The 19,301-nt window shown below is 40.8% G+C and overlaps 1 protein-coding gene across 1 annotated transcript in view; it reads right to left on the minus strand.

The window, feature by feature from the left end:
• The window catches only part of LOC124798759 (protein Wnt-1-like), a 55,781-nt gene that overhangs the window by 16,536 nt on the left and 19,944 nt on the right, over positions 1 to 19,301 (minus strand). Inside the window, exons 3-4 of the mRNA XM_047262287.1 lie at positions 9,049 to 9,206; positions 4,827 to 4,934 (exon numbers count right to left, since the gene is read on the minus strand). Coding sequence (XP_047118243.1) covers positions 4,827 to 4,934; positions 9,049 to 9,206 — 266 coding nt within the window. The remainder of the gene's footprint in view (positions 1 to 4,826; positions 4,935 to 9,048; positions 9,207 to 19,301) is intronic.

Below are 19,301 nucleotides of genomic sequence, written 5' to 3' on the forward strand. Positions count from 1 at the left end.
GACCATCCTCAGCTAGGGGTGCTAAAAAATCAGAAGAGAACATAAGTACTGTAAATGTTAGTGCCTCTGTCCCATCACTTACTATCACAAATTCCGCAACTCAGCAAAGACAAAGGGATTGGAAGAGAACAACCTTTCCTCTAAGATGGCTCATGTACTCCAGGCGATAGCCAATACATTGAGCATACTTGCGTACCACTTTCAGTGACAGACGTGAGTGTTACAGACTGTAATGTTTTGAGTGTTGTCTGCCTTTTTTCCCAAATCACTGGGAGGGAGAATGTAGCACGTTGCAGAGAAGCTGGCTGAATTATACAACTGTTAACTACTCACTCAGCCAGAGTAATCTGGTAGCCTTTCAGATCTTTTGTGCCTGTTATGTTATACTGAATTTTAGCGGTTGCTATCCTGAGTTGTTTTTATACGTGTTTCGGATCACTGTTTTCATTATCTTCTTTACGTCAACACTGTATTCCAAAACATGTCCGTTCTGTAGCTGCTGCTTGGTTTTAGAGCTTAATGATATTTTAATCTTTTTTTAATCAGACTGTCAACATTTTTATGTAAGGGCGTTGATTACCCTTTAGTTAACCGTCCTAAAACTACAAACATCATCGCGCCAACTACCGAAGAATGTTGTCAATTAAGTGGATCAGCAACTACAGAATGAAATAATGCCTGGAAAGAATTCTCGTCAGAATAAAACAGACGGTGTAATGGAGCGCGGGGCTGAAGAGGAGCCAAACAGAGCGGATGAAAAGCCTGGAAGAGATTTAATACAAATTTCCGATTTCAAAGCACGTCGCAGTATTGAATATATTAAATGGGAGTAGAAAGCAGTGATGTCTAACATGAGATCCCATTCAAGAATGATGGGTTTAAAAACTGTAGGTTATAATCCTAAGAAATGAATTCCTGGAACGACTTATGACACAAGGACATTCTCAGGAATACAGGGTGTTTCAAAATGAATGTACGGGTTTTAAGACTTTGTAGCACGTATTACACTCCCCTTACAATTATAAATAATACACCAAATGAAAGAGAAACAGAAACAGTTTTTCTTACAATTATTCAATGTGACAACCGATCACACATCGAGTCGATAGGCAAGTTGTTCCGAAACCCTATTGTTGCAATAACATTGTTTCTAAAGTCGGTATCGGAGGCACATACACATAATCGCGCCTAAACGTGGAGGTCATGCATGAAATGCCGTGTCAACCGGCCCCTTGCTCCCAATCCACCGGTCGGATACAACGTCGTTTAACCAGTGGCGTACTGAGTTATACCAGTGAGGCGGCGCACCATCTTGCTCCCAAACAAAGATATGTTGTTCAGCTTCTTCCCATTGGGGCACGGGCCATAGCTGTAGTACCTCAAGATAAGAAATATCAGTTACAGTTGATTCACCGAAAAATAAAGGCCCATAAACTTCCCGCGGGGATATTTCTTGGGGCTAAGCGTGAAAGACTCGCACTCGTTCAGCACATTTTTCAGTCACTCTTTGTCATTTGATACTCTTCCCATTGCGCGCAGGTATACAAGCAAAACTGTTTGAGTTGCTCTTTCATTTGGTGTTATTTACAATTGTAAGTTGAACGTAATAAATGCTACAACGCCTTAAAACCGGTATGTTAATTTTGAAACATTTTAATACGTTCAACATTGCAGCCCAGTCAGCAATCGTGATAATCTAATACTGCCTCGATTGCGGCAATGAAACCAACCTTTACCTAGGTTTCAGCCCAAGTAATTGAGCCTTCTTCGGAAGATATACCTGATTCTATAATATGTCTACGAGGGCATGGTCTAGAAATAAAACTAAAACAGCCTGAATAGGCGTAGTTATATTTTAAAAACCAGGTCAAGCACATTTTATTACATCTTATCTAATTAACAATAGCCTCTAACATAAGAGGCGATAATTATCTTTTGTAGCAGGTAGTGAAATTGATCTCTGTCGGTCGATAGAGTATAAGGGCGATGAGAGGGCGTTGTACGTCCGCTCACGCAATTACCATATTTTTTACACGTACAACATAATTTGACCTATGCTGGTCAATTGCTATTACATGGCGATGAAGTGGCGTTGTTCGTTCACTCACGCGTTATTTTTAGTAATAAGATAATAATTAATCTTAACAATGTTCTTCATTCAGTGCATGTCAGCAATAAGAAGTATATCTACATCAACTGATAAAAACACCTACTCGACCATCTGTGTACAAGTTATCCGAAATTATTGCATTTTGGCGTTTACATACTAGTTTCGCTGTTTTATGTCCAATGTCATATTTCATTAATAACGATGGCTGCGTTATACAACATTCGTTGCGAAAGGGCCGATATATTCTAATACTGTAAGTCGGGATAGTGTGTTCGCACTAAGTCTGGGTAGTGTGTTCGCACTCATATAAATCCATGCATAGTTTGTTACATTTCAGTCAAAACCTGGTGCAGAGGCTTTATGTTTCAGAATTTCAACCATTCTGTAAGTTATTTGTTTTAAGATATAACTGCGTTGGTCTTTTATCTTTGACAGTCATGGTCTCAGACATGCGCAATGTTCCCCGCCACGTTGTTATGCAGCGCGTTATCCAGTCCTACTTAGTTTCTCGTGAGCTCCCGAGGCCCACCGCACGGCGTCCATGGAGACGGGGCGCACCCCTGAGCTTAAGTCTTGGTGTTGACTTAGTACCTATGTACCGCATTTTTAAAATGCGACTACGCCTATTCAGGCTGTTTTAGTTTTATTTCTAGACCACGCCCTCGTAGATATATTATAGAATCAGGTATATCTTCTGAAGAAGGCGCAATTACTTGGGCTGAAACCTAGGTAAAGGTTGGTTTCATTACCGCAATCGAGGCTGATAGTTTCTTTTATAATTCTGAAACACCCTGTACTTAACATTTTCAGATGACGGGTATAAACTGGAAGATTGAACAAATTACATTTTCAGATCAATTATATAACAATACTATCGGAAATTAAAATTATAAGAGAAAGACCTGTATCTGACATAAAAGTGCCGAAAACAGGCTTTCGACAGGTGTGAATAATATGCTGCGAGGTATGCCTCGTGTCAACGGGTGCATGCAAGATGTAATAGCTATCTCATACCCTACGTTTATACAATGTTTGTAGCTGCAGTTCCCCTCCAGTTCCCAATTAAAGGTGTCAACTATCAAATTTGACGAGAAAATATAAAACTTTTGAAAACATTATCAGCGATTTTCAGAATTAAAATTTAAAGATTAAAAACAGTCTTCATCGCAACTTTTTTTATTTTTATTGGAGTGATAGGTTTTGGTTCTATTTAAGAACCATCTTCAGAGCCTGTTCAAACATATTACCAGATAGAGAGATCGTTTTAATAGTAAGAATATACAACAAAATGTAGAACTAATAAGTAAATGGCCACCTGGTTTTAGAGGTTCTATCCTCTAAATGTTATACGTAATGTAACGTTTATGTCACATATTTGATCAACTATCTCTCATTACGGGATTATTTCCCTTAGTGTACACGAATATTACCACCATTCTACCTAATAGCATCATGATTATACTTTTTAACGTTTTCGTAATCAATACTAGATAGAATAGAACCTGCATATAGTAACATTATGCTACTCTATAATATCTGTGTCTTTCACTATGCACCAATGTGAAGACTGCCTCCTCACGCACTCATTGTAATGACTGTTAAAACCACCATCACATAGTTATTTCCAACATGTTATATCGACGGAGGACGTTGGTCTTCATCCATAGCGATCTATGAAAGCTCTGTAGACTGCCGCAACGGAATACGACGCCGTTCCATGGCAACTCTCGATGTGCTTCCTAGTACCGTCTCAGTATCGATACAGCAACCTTTGGTACATCTTTTACAGAAACATCTTTTACAGAAATGACATTAGAGGACAGCGTGCTTTTAGCTGATCTTAAATTTTTAACCTTTACAGTTTATATAATTCACTTCCTAATTATGTTCAACACGTTATATTGACAGAGGCCGTTGGTAATCTCTGACAGCACAGTAGACTGCCACATCGGAATTAGGACGCCGTTTCCACGGCAACCCTCGATGTATCTTAGCGAGTAGCGTCTCCCTGTCTATTTAACAACCTTTGGTGCATTTTCGCAGAGTAGACGTTGGAGGGCAGCATACTTTTAGCTGATCGTCAACCAAGTAGCCTTTATAGTTTATATTTTATGACGAATAATCATTTATAATTATGTTACGATGTAATTTAACTATAACGCACTTTTTAATCTACTTCTTGTGCTTACCTAACCATAGACGTCTTTCTGATTGGCTAGCAATGATGTCACACTCAGGACGGTGGACGTGAGCAAGTCTATTTAATAACCGTTCTCTGCTTGTCCGATTCTTCGGTGTGGGTGTGGGTGGGTGGGTGGGGGGGGGGGAGAATCGAAATTCAATAAAGGCAAAAAAATAAAATAAAAACACTTGTCCGATTAGCCGTTATTCCAGCGTCGAGGGTTGGCGCAACTTGCACCACGGAGTACACCCACCGTTCTGGGTATATTTATTTATTAGTTCTACATTTTGTTATATATACTTATTATTATAACGATCCCTCTAGCTGATAATGTGTTTTTTCGGAATCTGAAGATGGTTCTTAAATAGAATCGAAACCGGTCACTCCAATAAAAATAAAAAGTTGCGATCAAGACTGTTTTTAATCTTTAAAGAGAAAGTATAGGATGCTGCTAAAACGCTGAATGATGAGTACAGTGGTGAAAAGCTGACATCAATATAACAAGTGAAGCAGGCTGCGACGTATGCTACTTACCCTTCGTCCCGCTTCGTTGTTGTGGATGTTCATTAGACCCTCGCCAGTCTCTCGGTTCTCTACAGAATCTACAAACTCGCGGCTGAACGCCTCGCCATGATGGATGTCCTGGGGAAAAAAAACATAGTAACTTAATCTCTGCTCTTTTTATCAAATGCAAATAAAAACAAGACTTACTTTCGTTCCGCATCAATACAGCTGAATAAATATGTCATTACTACGAGGGTCACTCCAAACGAAATGCACACTATTTTTTTAAATCCATCTTTTATTCTACATGTTTGAAAGTTTTACAGTGTGTAGATACATCTTTTAGGAAGAATATTTTCATTTCTCCACATAATTTCCATCCCTCTCAACTGACTTACGTCATCTTGGAACCAGCACCTGGATACCCGCACGGTAAAATTCTGGACAAACCTGTTGGAGCCACTGTTTGGCAGCGTGCACAAGGGAGTCATCATCTTCACACCTTGTTCCACGAAGAGAGTCTTTCAGTTTCCCAAAGAGATGATAGTCACATGGGAGCCAGGTTAGGACCGTAAGGCGGGTGTTTCAGTATTGTCCATTCGAGTTTTGTGATCGCTTCCGTGGTTTTTTGACTGAAAATGTGGCCTTGCATTGTCGTGCAACAGCAAAACATCCTGCTTTTGCGATGTGGTCGAACATGACTTGGTCGAGCTCGAAGTTTCTTCAGTGTCGTCACATGTGCATCAGAATTTTATGGTGGTTCCACTTGGCATGATGTCCACAAGCAAGAGTCCTTCGGAATCGAAAAACACCGTAGCCATAAATTTTCCAGCAAAAGGTGTGGTTTTGAATTTTTTTTCTTGGGTGAATTTGCATGATGCCACTCCACTGATTGCCTCTTCGTCTCTGGTGAAAAATGATGGAGCCATGTTTCATCACCTGTCACAATTCTTCCAAGAAATTCATCTCCACAATTCTCGTACTGTTCCAAAATTTCGCTGCGTACCGTTTTTCTTGTTTCTTTGTGAATCACTGTCAACATCCAGGGAATCCACCTGGCACAAACCGTTTTTAACGCCAACACTTTCAGTATTCTGCAAACACTTCCTTCCCCTATCACAACGTAGCGTGACAATTCGTTCACTGTGATGCGTCTGTCAGCAGTCACCAATTCGTTAACTCTCTGCACATTGTCTGGAGTGTGTGCAGTACGAGGCCTGCCGCTGCGAGCACAATCCTCAATATTGCCGTGCTCGCTTTCATCACGTAACCTGCTCGCCTACCGACGAACTGTACTGCGATCGACAGCAACATCTCCGTACACCTTTTTCAACCTCTTTCGGATGTTTCTCACTGTCTCGTTTTCACAGCACAGGAGTTCTATGACAGCACGTTGTTTGCTTCGACCATAAATATAATAGACTGGCCCTGACGTCATTTTCGTGGCTCCAACATCTCTGGTCTGAACTCACGTGAATGTTGGCAAAACATGGTTGTTTCGTGTTGCGCTTATGGCTGTAATCAGCGTTTTGTCAGGGGAAATGACATTACATTTCACGTGTAAGTGTTTCTATGATAGTGCAGATGCGTTTATTGAAATCTGCTGAAGTGACTTTTATATATTTTTTACACTTGAAATAGAGTATCACGTAAATTAAAGTGTTGAAAGTGATGCCTGTAAAGTCAGACTCATATTTCATTTTGGAAAGTATCTGTGATAATTCGGTTACAGAAGTAAGTATAATTCTTTCTCGTTCCTTCTCATAGGTTCCCTAAGGATGGAAACCGAAGGCAGCTTTGGATACAGGCCCTGAAACGGAAAAACTTGAAGCCATCTGCACATACGCGCCTTTGCTCGAAGCACTTCTGAGGAGAAGTGTTTTGATAGGTTAGTTATTATTTACAATGTATATTTATAATTTATATTCACAGTGTCTGTCATTTTTAAACCTAGGCTCCAAAATTATTTTCTGAAACTTCAAAGTGCACCTAAAATTGATACTCTAAAATGGACTTGCTCCTAAAGTCTTAGTTGACAGAATTCCCATATCCCATTTTCTTTTATAAGTGACTAGAGCTCAAAACGCGGCGAATCCAATGTTTAAAGTTTTGACACGAGCCCACTCTTACTGTTTAAAAGAATTTTAACGAAATTTTACTGTAATTGATAGTTTATGGTAATTTCGTCCCGCTGCACACTAGAGTGGCGTTGGATGTATTTGTTACATTTTATAAATGGAACTGTGAACAAATCCAGGTCAAATGTAGTTCTGGCATAATTTTTCACAAATAAAAAAGTAATCTTTGTTGGAAGCGTTTGGCAATCAATTGAGAAATGTGGGGAAAATACGATAGAAACATAGGATGGCAGACCGCTGATTTCAAATCCCGCCACGTTTTGCCAACAGTCACTTGGTTTATGTTGGAGCCACACCAGCCCTATAGCTTCCGCACAGCAAGACCAGTCTACTAGTGTCTATGGTCGAAGGTTGTTTCTGACGAACGTCAAGTGCAGCAGCCATCTTGAAGGCATGCTGTGACGGCGCCACTCAGGGGAACAGGTTGAACTAAGGTTGAAAACAAGCGGGAAGGATGTATCTACACACTGTAAAACATTCACACATGCAGAATGAAAACTATATTTTTACAAAAGTAGTGTGCATTTCTTATGGCGTGACCCTCGTAGATTACTTATACAGAGGTACAAGATGGGCGCAGGACCGCCACTAACATCGATCCCCACCCTGCACCTTTGGTGGCACCATGGAGGTAAAAATAAGGAGTTGTCATGACGTCACAAACTTGAAGCCGACCCAAGTGAAGATCCGCCATGTTAGCTACCCCAAAACATTCGCTTCTGGTGGTTTGATTCCGTGTAGTCGTGAAGTGTTTTGATAAAAAATGTCGGCTTGCGTCGCTTACGGGTGTACTAATCGTTCTGATTGTAGTCTACAGTTTAAACAAATCACATTTCATTCGTAGGTGGACTTATTTAACAGCTATTTTCTGAGACTATATATATATATATATATATATATATATATATATATATATATATATATATAGTATGGTTTTATTTCTGTGATTTGACTTTAGATTTCTTATCAATCCAAAGCGAAGAACTCTCTGGAGGTGAGCAATACACTTGGTTTTCATTGTTTGGTTATTCCCAAGTAACTGAAAAATCCTGGCAAGAAATATCCTGCAAATGGGGACTAATGTTTTAAAATGCAGTAATTTAATATAAAAATAATGTAACTACATGTAGTTAATTAAATCTCCAGTAAAATGTGTGTAGCACCTGTTACAGTGGTTAAATTATAAGTACTTAAAGGGTTACATATTTGTTAAAGCAAAGTTCCCTACCTAAGTCCAGGCTATTTAGGTCATTACATTAATGACTGTGTTGTCGTGTTACTCTGTAAATTGCTGTTATTTGCCACACTGAATGTCACTTGGTAGGTACAGTTTAAAAACAAAGCAGATGTGAAACTAAAATGGGCCTGACAATCGCAAATTCAGTTCTTTTCCTTCGTAATTTAACGAATCGTTCACTTTGTTGACATGACAGCTGGCTTGTTTATATCATCCCTGCATACATCTATGGGACACCAAAGGAAATAAGGTAAGTTTCTTGCAAACTTGAACATTTAAAATTTCAATTTGCCTTGAAAATGCAAAGAATACAAATCGGTGCCTCTAAACTGTCAATCATTGCTTTTGGAGTTCTGGTTTTATCATTTATCGACACAAACACAAAGAAAGTGAATAGAAATGGATTACGAAAGCACGCTTTTCATAGCACATACTTCTCTTCTCGGTTACTCAAAGTGTATACACAAAAAGGAATTACAGTACTGAGGCCAGAAGCGTCATATTTTCGTGTCATATTACTGTATCGAATACGCATTTAAGACCAGAAAAATGTTTGAAGTTGCGCTCCCTATGCTGTGTTGTTCAGTAAAACAGTCTAACATTTACTATATAAAACAAATGTCGCGTGCATACGACGGAAATAACGAACAAGAAGCATTTGTAAACACTCGTCTGCTTATGTTTTGGGGGATCCAATATGGCGGCAGGCCCCGCCCACTGGCTTCAAAACAACGCACAGCGTAAGTCTGTAGTGCCATCTCCCCTTATTCTACCTCCATGGGTGGCACAACCTCCACGGAGTCCAGTGGTTAGCACACTGGGAGGTTCTAGTTGGGGTGAGAGGAAGCGGACGCAGGCAGCCGGTGCCGGGACTTACCTCTGAGCAGCCGCCCCACTGCCAGCTCTTGGCCTTCCGCTGTCGCACCCTGCTGTCGCAGTTGCACTCGTTCAGGTCTCCGCGGGCGCACGCCCTCGTCACGCTGTACGCTACGCCGGCAGCTGATATTGCGTACACGAACGCCTTCTCGCGGCTCTCTGCAAACGAAGACAGCAATCACGTTCCTCGGACTAAAAAGTGCTCGTTACTGCACCACAGTACAACCGTACAGGTGAAACACAACTTTATTGCCGTGCGCCTCCCTCTGAGGATAAGCTCTCCTAGAACACTTGGTAGTCACAAGTTTAATTCCGGAAACGCAGGAAGTACAGACAAACCTTATAGTGGATCACAAGAAAAAGAAAATATAAATTTATGAGCAACTCGAAATTGTGACAGGTTTTTACTGTTGTGAGATAGCAGACGTCACATAACTAACAAAAGTGAAAAACCGTACAACCATTCTACAGGCTGGTCCATTGATTGTGACCAGGCCAAATATCTCACAAAATAAGCATCAAAGGAAAAAACAACAAATAACGAAACTTGTTGTTGTGTACATAGTTCCGCGTAGTCAGCGCGTACACAACTTTCCCACTAGAGCGCGCCCCGTTAAGCACAGCAGCGCGGACGCAGCGGTCGTCCGTCTCCGCACTACGAGATGGCGCTGCCTTAGAGACGGGCCAAATTCTGCTTCCGGCGATCCGCGTATTAATATGTAACGCAGCCAAATGAGATTGCTGCTAACGTAGAACCTTTTCTCCTCGCAGATCACACTCGCGCAGTGATACATGAACGCGCGATGTAGTATAATGAGTGTACAGACCTCCGATTAGTCAGTCTGCATTTGTCAGCACTAGTCCGTACCACTCTACATTTGTCTGTACCAGCCTGTAGTCAAGTTTCAGTCTGCGCCTAATAAGATTACCATATTCCTGTACATAGCCATGAAGATAAATTTATAGACACTTTTGTCAAGTATCAGAGATGTATGTGAGAATAAGATCAACATACCAATACCAAAGGAACTTCAGATTGTCAATTGTAAATAGTATCCAGAACCAAGTTAAGTAATTTTTATGCTTGTTATTATTTTAATAAATGTGTGTGAAAATTAATCAAGTTCTGTTTAAAGTTGGTCACCGTCAATCTGCTACTCTAAGCATGCAAGTGCCATTTCTATCGTCTGACCTAACGGGAGAAGATAAACACGCCACGATAAGACCACGAGACACATTGCTGACACTCGCCTACTTCGTTAGAGCGACAAGTCAAATAATCTGATGGTGTGTGTACTGAAGGTCCTTCAATACGCACACCATACTTGTCTAGCTTTACATATTCGTGTAGTACGTAAAGAAATATGAATGTTTTAGTTGGACCACTTTTGTCGCTTTTTTGATAGATGGCGCTGTAATAGTCACAAACATATGGCTCACAATTTTAGACCAACAGTTGGTAACAGGTAGGTTTTTAAAATTAAAACACAGAACGTAGGTACGTTTGATCATTTTATTTAGGATGTTCCAATGTGATACATGTACCTTTGTGAATTAATCATTTCTGAGAACCCATGCTGTTACAGCGTGATTACCTGTAAATACCACATTAATGCAATAAATGCTCAAAATGATGTCTGTCAACCTCAATGCATTTGGCAATACGTGTAACGACATTCCTCTCAAAAGCGAGTAGTTCGCCTTCCGTAATGTTCGCACATACACTGACAATGCGCTGACAAATGTTGTCAGGCGTTGTCGGTGGATCACGATAGCAAGTATCCTTCAACTTTCCCCACAGAAAGAAATCCGGGGACGTCAGATCCGGTGAACGTGCTTCGGCGACCAATCCTCCTGTCATGAAATATGCTATTCAATACCGCTTCAACCGCATGTGAACTATGTGCCGGACATCCATCATGTTGGAAGTACATCGCCATTCTGTCATGCAGTGAAACATCTTCTAGCAACAGCGGTAGAACAATACGTAGGAAATCAGCAATACATTGCACCATTTAGATTGCCATCGATAAAATGGCGGCCAATTATCCTTCCTCCCATAATGGCGCACCATACATAAACCACTTGTCGTATCCATCGTGGATTTTCCGTTGCCCAATAGTGCATATTACCGCTGTTGGTGAATGACGCTTCGTCGCTAAATGGAACGCGTACAAAAAATCTGTCATCCTCCCGTAATTTCTCTTGCGCCCAATGGCAGAACTGTACAAGACGTTTAAAGTCGTCGGCATGCAATTCCTGGAGCATAGAAATATGGCACGGGTGCAATCGATGTGGATGTAGCATTCTCAACACCGACGTTTTTGAGATTCCCGATTCTCGCGCAGTTTGTCTGCTACTGATATGCGGATTGGCCGCGACAGCAGCTAAAACACCTACTTGGGCATCATCATTTGTTGCAGGTCGTGGTTGAAGTTTCACATGTGGCTGAACACTTCCTGTTTCCTTAAGTAACGTAACTATCTGGCGAACGGTCCGGACACTTGGATGATGTCGTCCAGGATACCGAGTAGCATACACAGCACACGCCCGTTGGGCATTTTGATCACAATAGGCATACATAAACACGATATCGACCTTTCCCGCAATTGGTAAACGGTCCATTTTAACGCGGGTAATGTATCACGAAGCAAATAACGTCCGCACTGGCGGAATGTTACGTGATACCACGTGCTTACACGTTTGTGACTATTACAGCGTCATCTATCATAAAGCGAAAAAAGTGGTCCAACTAAAACATTCATATTTCTTTACGTACTACAGGAATATGTAATAAAAATGGGGGTTCCTATTTAAAAAAAAACGCAGTTGATATCCATTTGACCTATGGCAGCGCCATCTAGCGGGCCAACCATAGCGCCATTTGGTTTCCCCCTTCAAACTAGACGAGTTTCGTTCTTTGTAGTTTTATCGTTTGATGCTTATTTCGTGAGATATTTGACCCGGTCACTATCAATGGACCACCCTGTATAACGTCTCGCCGCGAAACTTCATGCCGGGCGAGGCGTGAGATTTTTTCGTTACTGTAGCCTGCAGGCAGCGACTGGTGCAGTGGAATACGTACAGAACGGTAATTCGAGGGTTGTTAGGTCGACTGTCTCGCGGTAAGTTTTTTTATTTTCAATGTCTACGTTACTTATAGTTTAAACAAATCAAAATAATTCTCAATATATTGTACTTATTAACATTTTCATAAAAAGCGTAAAAAGGGAAGGCAAACGGAAGTTTGGGATTACAACTAAATTTTCAAGAAGACACTGTAAAGGCGTACACGAGAACTTCGTATACAAAATTAGATACTTTTATTATGTTAGAGTTGATTGTTTACATTTTCTGGGGTGATACTCATCGTAAAACAGTGGAAGCAATTATTTTCTCGACATATTGCACACGTTATAAACGCCGCATTTTATAATTACTTGGTTGTTTTAATGTTTCTATCGAAAAATTTAGTTTACAGTCACGAAAGGTTCTCTCTCATCGCACACTTTGGCAGAACACAGCGTGTAATGATTCATTTCGTCAAATATTGGCGAAGGTAGTTGGTGATCTACAATGAAAATCTTTTGGTGCAGTCTTCTCGGGTGTGATTTCTTTTTCTCTCTGTATGAGATAAGAGCCGTTTTGAAACTTTTTGATAAAACTCTTTAACTGACGATACAACTAGACATCGCAGGGGTACACTACCGGACTGCGCTTGAGGAAAATCACTTTAATACTGCACGACGGCAATCGTTCTCCATTTTGAAAATCCTCGTCGTATAACTGTGGACCTGTTTGAGCTCGCCACAAGTCAGTGACATACTAAATTTGTCCTCCTGCACATAGGACATCCATGAAACCAGTCAAAAAAAGATTGTGCAAGGCTGTTTCTCCACATTCTGACGAAGTAATATCGACATTCCTATATTTTGCCAAGAACTTATCCACCGTTTTTTGAATCCTCCGTCAAAACTTTTTCCCTTGCCTTCTGTTTTTATGCCTTTTATGAAAATATTAATAAATATAGTATATTGATCATTATTTCGATTTATCTGCACTGTAAGTAACGTAAAAATTTAAAGAATAAAAAAATTCCGTGCAGGGACTCGACCCAAAGACCTTTGGATTAGAGTTCTGTACTATTTCCAATGCACCAACCGCTGCCTGAGAACTCTTGACAACATAAATGATTCATGCTTCGTTCCATCCACGCCAAAAATGCTATTTTTTTTTTTTTTTTTTTTTTTTTTTTTTTTTTTTTTTTTTTTTTTTTTTTTTGGGGCTAAGCGCTTTGCCATCTCGAGCTCCCATTTCTATCACCAACATTTCTGGCCCAAACCAGCATACACCATAAATAGGAGGAAATTCGCCATGATGAGTAGGTGCGGTCCCCTTTTCAGCTTTGTTTTATTAATTTTTTTCTGCGCGCTTACAATATTATGGATAAGTAAAACTTTCTAGTTCATCCTTACAATCTGTTGAAACTGTTCACACAATATTTCGATATATAACATCTGTAGACATGCCATAAGTTCTATAGACAAGAAATATAATACGGATTTTACAGCTTATCGAAAATTATCTTCAATGTAAGCTTACGACCAAATTTACAACTACACAGTTATCTAGAAATCATCAATTTTGAAATAAACGAAATGCATATTACATGTAAACAAACCTCTGAGCACCAACATCATAGAAATAGCCATGATAATTTTAGTAACAAACCAAAAGACGAAAATTACAAATTGTGCAATTATGTTAAATTATTGATTAAATTCTCTTTTGGAACTTTATGTCTCATGCGGAAACTCTGGAGACAGAGACAGTGAAATGCTTCCTAGTTTTTGTCAGTTATATACCAAATGAGAAATTGCCAAATTTAAAATATGGAAACTACGTCATAATTCTTAATTCAAAAGCATAGCTGATTCACAAAACTGTTCACACCAAAATTACTTTCATTATTTGTACATCCTGATAGGGAACATAAAACAGATGTAACCTATTCATAGAAAAACACAAAACTGCAAAAAACCTGTTTGACGATCAGAGTAGAATACACGCCCAAATCAAATTAAGTATACCATTGTCATTGCAATGTAGACATCATGTTCCCTTAAACAATTACCAATACTTACCGTAAGCGTTATTCTGTACCAATATCTTTCACATTTTTCTAGTTTTTGTAACGGTATTAACCTGTGTCAGAAGTGTGTAAACAAAAACCGGAATAACAACTCCAGCCTGAACCTGGAGATTTTACGAGGTCTTTGTCGCATCAATGCAGAAGACGAACTTGGTTATCAGGGGCGCTACGAAGCGTATTTGTGCTGATGGTTGCTCTATGAACTATTCTCATTGCTAATATATGCGAATATTGTAATCAGTTGTGAAAGTTTACCAGAATCTACAGTTAAGCCATCAGGTGGAAAATGGCATCATGGCCAAGACTATTAATTCAGCTACGTCAAGTTAAACCTGCTACCAGAACCTATTTTTACAAGCTTGCACAAGAAGAAGAAGAAGAAGAAGAAGAAGAAGCAGTCTCGGAGACTACCGTCAAAACTTAATTACAGTTAATTCAGCTACGCCTTCTTCACTCTAGAGCAGAAGACGAGTACTAGAATTTGGTCATACCCGAAAGGTATTAGGATAAGAGGATGTATTTGGACAAGTGGATGAAGTGACGATGCAACTTGTCAGCTACGTTTAAAAAAAAAGAAGAAGAAAGTCTTGGTTTGTACTGGTCAATTCCATTGTAATACAGAAAAGTATTGCTATGTCTCTAAACTGTCTTTCTATCGAGCAACTGACTTCCATACACTAAGTCAATATAACAAAGCAACATTTGCTTAGTTACCTATTCTATAGAAGTCACCTGTGCCAAGGTCTGAGACTCTTTGGACTTTATACTGTGCCTGCGAGACTCGGAAGCGGTATATGGCCATTAGCGTCAGCTGTGACCTGAACTACTGAACTATGCGCAAAATAACGACACAGATAATATTAAAGACAGAGCAACTTTCTTCAGCGCAACACGACTTCACACTGTACGTCCGAACAGAACAAAACAAAACAAATGAAAGACTGTCATGTTTTACACAACCAATGATAAAAATAACACACTACCTGAGAGCTGCCACACAACGTGGTGTGGTAATGATTTTGCGACTTATTTCAGATTTTTGTAACTTATAAAGGCTTATTAATTGAAGACATTTTTTGTATCATGTGAATATGTACCTGTCCTGTATGAATACGATGGTGACGAGAGGAGAGAGAGACGAAGAGTACCATTCCGGTTGCAACGTCTGAAAGACAGACGTCTCGATGTCGCCTTGCACAAGTTAAGGGAATCCTTCGTCTCCACGTCTCGGAAAAACATACATGTGAAGCACTTAATTTTAAGAAACAATGTCAGTGTAATGAGAAATAGGCGTGGTAATGTTATAGGATGACACTTTGTTGTAAGAAAGAGATTGTGTAATTAAAGAAATGTTAGTTTTAAGGTTCTCCAATGTGCGAGGACGTACTGAACAGTAGGGCCTCCAAATTTTTTATTCTGTTCTCAATATTGGTTGAGGCACACACATACATATTTCACGGTCGACTTTCCCGCTTCGCTGACCCAAGTTCAACCCTCCGCCTCTCGAGGACTTCGAATTCTTGCGTGTAACATGGCGTATGTAACGTACTCCTGTTTTCCGGGCCCATATACGTCTACCCCGTGGTGTGTGCCTCACCCATACCTTCTGCTCAATTTGACACAGGGCCCGAAGGACTCAGTCCCTCCCGAGGCTCTCCGCCGCCGCTTTCTTTCAATCCTTGCCGCGATTCAAGGCTCTGACGTTGTATATGCTGACGGTTCGATGGTTGCTGGTCGTGTCGGTTATGTGCTCTTATTCTATAGGATCATTACGAACAACACTCTTTGCCGGCTGGCTCCAGTGTTTTCACTGCCGAGCTGGTCGCCATCTCTCGCGCCGTAGAGTACCGGGTGATCAAAAAGTTAGTATAAATTTGAAAACTTAATAAACCACGGAATAATGTAGATAGAGAGGTAAAAATTGACACACATGCTTGGAATGACATGGGGTTTTATTAAAAAAAAAAAAAAAAAGTTCACAAAATGTCCGACAGATGGCGCTGGGCAGCAAAACGTCAGTGACTGCGCATGACACTCGTGTATAAAAGCAGCTGTAATGAGAGAGAGAATCAGATGCGCCAGCAGTCGCAGCATGTTGACGTTACCTGAAAAGGCGCTTTTAGTGAAGCTGTATTATCAGAATGGGGAATGTGCTAGTTCCGCGTTACGATCCTATCGCCATAGGAAGGGGATTCGAACGGGTAAAGGTCCGTTGACAAATGCAGCTGTGGCGAGAATGATTTCGAAGTTCGAAGCCACGGGTTGTTTGGACGACAGACCACGTAGTGTCCGACCGAGCACAAGGCGTAATGCTGCTGAGACAGTTCAGGAAGAAATGGAGACTGTAGCGGGTTCGTCTATGCAGTCGCACGTCGCACCGGCATTCCATACACTACTGTTTGGTTGGTACTGAGGCGTACTCTCCGATGCTATCCGTACAAAATCCATCGGCATCATGAACTGTTACCTGGCTATTTAGTGAAGCGGAGGGCATTTGCGGTGTGGGCGTTTCAAAAGATGGCGGAAGATGACGATTGGTTGAGTAACGTGTTGAGGACCGACGAAGCTCATTTCACGCTCCGAGGGTCTGTCAACGCCCACAACTGCAGAATGTGGGCTACCGAAAATCCTAGAACTGTCGTGGAAACTCCATTGCACGACGAGGAAGTCACGGTATGGGTTGGATTTACCACATCTACCGTTATCGGGCCTTTTTTCTTCGAGAAAATGCGTGTTCTGGTTTTGTAACTGTTACCGTGACGGGTGAGAGGTACGCCGATATGTTACAGAATCGCATCATCCCCACCTGCTGGAACGTACGATGTTTATGCAGGATGGCGCTCCACCCCATATTGCTAGACGCGTGAAAGATCTCTTGCGCGCGTCGTTTGGTGATGATCGTGTGCTCAGCCGCCACTTTCGTCATGCTTGGCCTCCCAGGTCCCCAGACCTCAGTCCGTGCGATTATTGGCTTTGGGGTTACCTGAAGTCGCAAGTGTATCGTGATCGACCGACATCTCTAGGGATGCTGAAAGACAACATCCGACGCCAATGCCTCATCATAACTCCGGACATGCTTTACAGTGCTGTTCACAAAATTATTCCTCGACTACAGCTATTGTTGAGGAAGATGGTGGACATACTGAGCATTTCCTGTAAAGAACATCATCTTTGCTTTGTCTTACTTTGTTATGCTAATTATTGCTATTCTGATCAGATGAAGCGCCATCTGTCGGACATTTTTTGAACTTTTGTATTTTTTTATTTCTAATAAAACTCCATGTCATTCCAAGCATGTGTGTCAATTTGTACCTCTCTATCTAAATTATTCCGTGATTTATTCAGTTTTTAAATTTCTACGGACTTTTTGATCAGGTGAGTCCTTCGTTATCTGTAGTGGCTCCCTGAGCAGTTTACGAGCTATCTACCAGTGTTTCCCTCGCTGTCGTCTGGTGATGGCTATCCAGGAGTCCCTCCATACTCTTGCCCATTGCGGCCGCTCTGTGGTCTTTGTGTGGACCCCGGGTCATGTCGGCACCCGGGAAATGAACGTGTTGATACGCTGGCCAAACAGGCTGTCGGTGCACCAGCCTTGGAGATTGGGCTTTCAGAGAGTGACCTCAGGTCAGTTTTGCGGCAGAGGGTACTTCGCACCTGGGGTGAAGAATGGCGCACCCTGCCTTCACCCAACAAACTCTGGGCCGTCAAGGAGACTGCTGGTGTGTGGCGCTCCTCCTTACGAGCCTCCTGCAAGGACTCAGTTGGTCTCTGCCGGCTCCGCATTGGCCACACCTGGCTGACGCACAGTCATCTCTTGCGCCGTGACGACTCACCTCTCTGCCGCTGTGGATCAGAGTTGACAGTGGTCCACATCCTGTTGGCCTGTCCGTTTTTAACTGCACTCAGGCAGACCTCCCACAAACCAGCTCCAGCTCTCCTTTCCCTCTCCATCTCCATCCCCATTCATTTCCTCTTGTAACTGCTGCCCTACCCACATGACGCACTACTCCCCAACCTCTGTCTTTCCCACCGAATGTATTTCCCACTATCCACCTCAGCGTCTACCTGTCATCTTCGTAGTTTTCCTATCTAACAGAGCATTATCTTTCTACCCACACCCCTCAGTCCTATGGATCAGACTCTCTCCTCCAGCAATATCTCTCACCTAGTGCAGGTCCTTCAATTTTCGAGTGAAAGAGTAGTGCTTCGGTGTTTTCATAAGAAGAATTTCACCTTCCTGCGGTGTGTTTTTAATATATATATATTTCTGTTCTTTTTTTTTAACTGTCCGTCTTTGAATTTTAATTTAAAATAGAAAACAACTCAAAAATTTGTTTTTATTTCTCACTGTAAAATTTCTTTAATTCGCTTGGCTGAAGAGCGAAGAATTGTACTACTGTCCTTAGTGTAGTTAAAGATGAAATTCAGGAAACATGCACTTCAACTTCCTATCAAACCTATTGCTAAACACAGAAATGAACTACAAAGGCAAGATCGTAGGCACGGTGATCTATTTTCTGATACGATTAGATGTTTTATTACAGGTCTTTCCAATTGTGGAAAAACAAATGTGATTGTTAATCTCCTAATTCACGTAAATGGTCTCAAATTTAAAAACGTCTACATATTTTCCAAATCGCTACAACAATACAAATATAAATATTTGGAACAAATTTTTAGAAACCTACATGATATTGGCTACTTTACATTTTCCAGTAAGGAAGATGTAATACCACCAGATCAAGCCTGACCACTTTCAATTTTTATTTTCGATGACATTGCCTGTGACAAACAAGATCACATGAAAGCTTACTTTTCGATGGGTCGCCATTACGGTATAGACAGTTTCTATTTGTGACAGACATACAGTAAAATTCCTAAACAGTTAATCAGAGACAATGCAAAAGTTATTGTTCTCTTTAAGCAAGATGGCGTAATTTAAAACATGTCTTCAGTGATTTAAAAAAATATATATTTCTGTTTTTTTTTTAACTGTCCGTCTTTGAATTTTAATTTAAAATAGAAAAGAACCCCAAAATTTCTTTGTTTTTCTCACTGTAAAATTTCTTTAATTTGCTTGGCTGAAGAGCAAAATTGTACTA

This window comes from Schistocerca piceifrons, chromosome 5 (assembly GCF_021461385.2).
Source record: "Schistocerca piceifrons isolate TAMUIC-IGC-003096 chromosome 5, iqSchPice1.1, whole genome shotgun sequence".
Lineage (NCBI taxonomy): Eukaryota > Metazoa > Arthropoda > Insecta > Orthoptera > Acrididae > Schistocerca > Schistocerca piceifrons.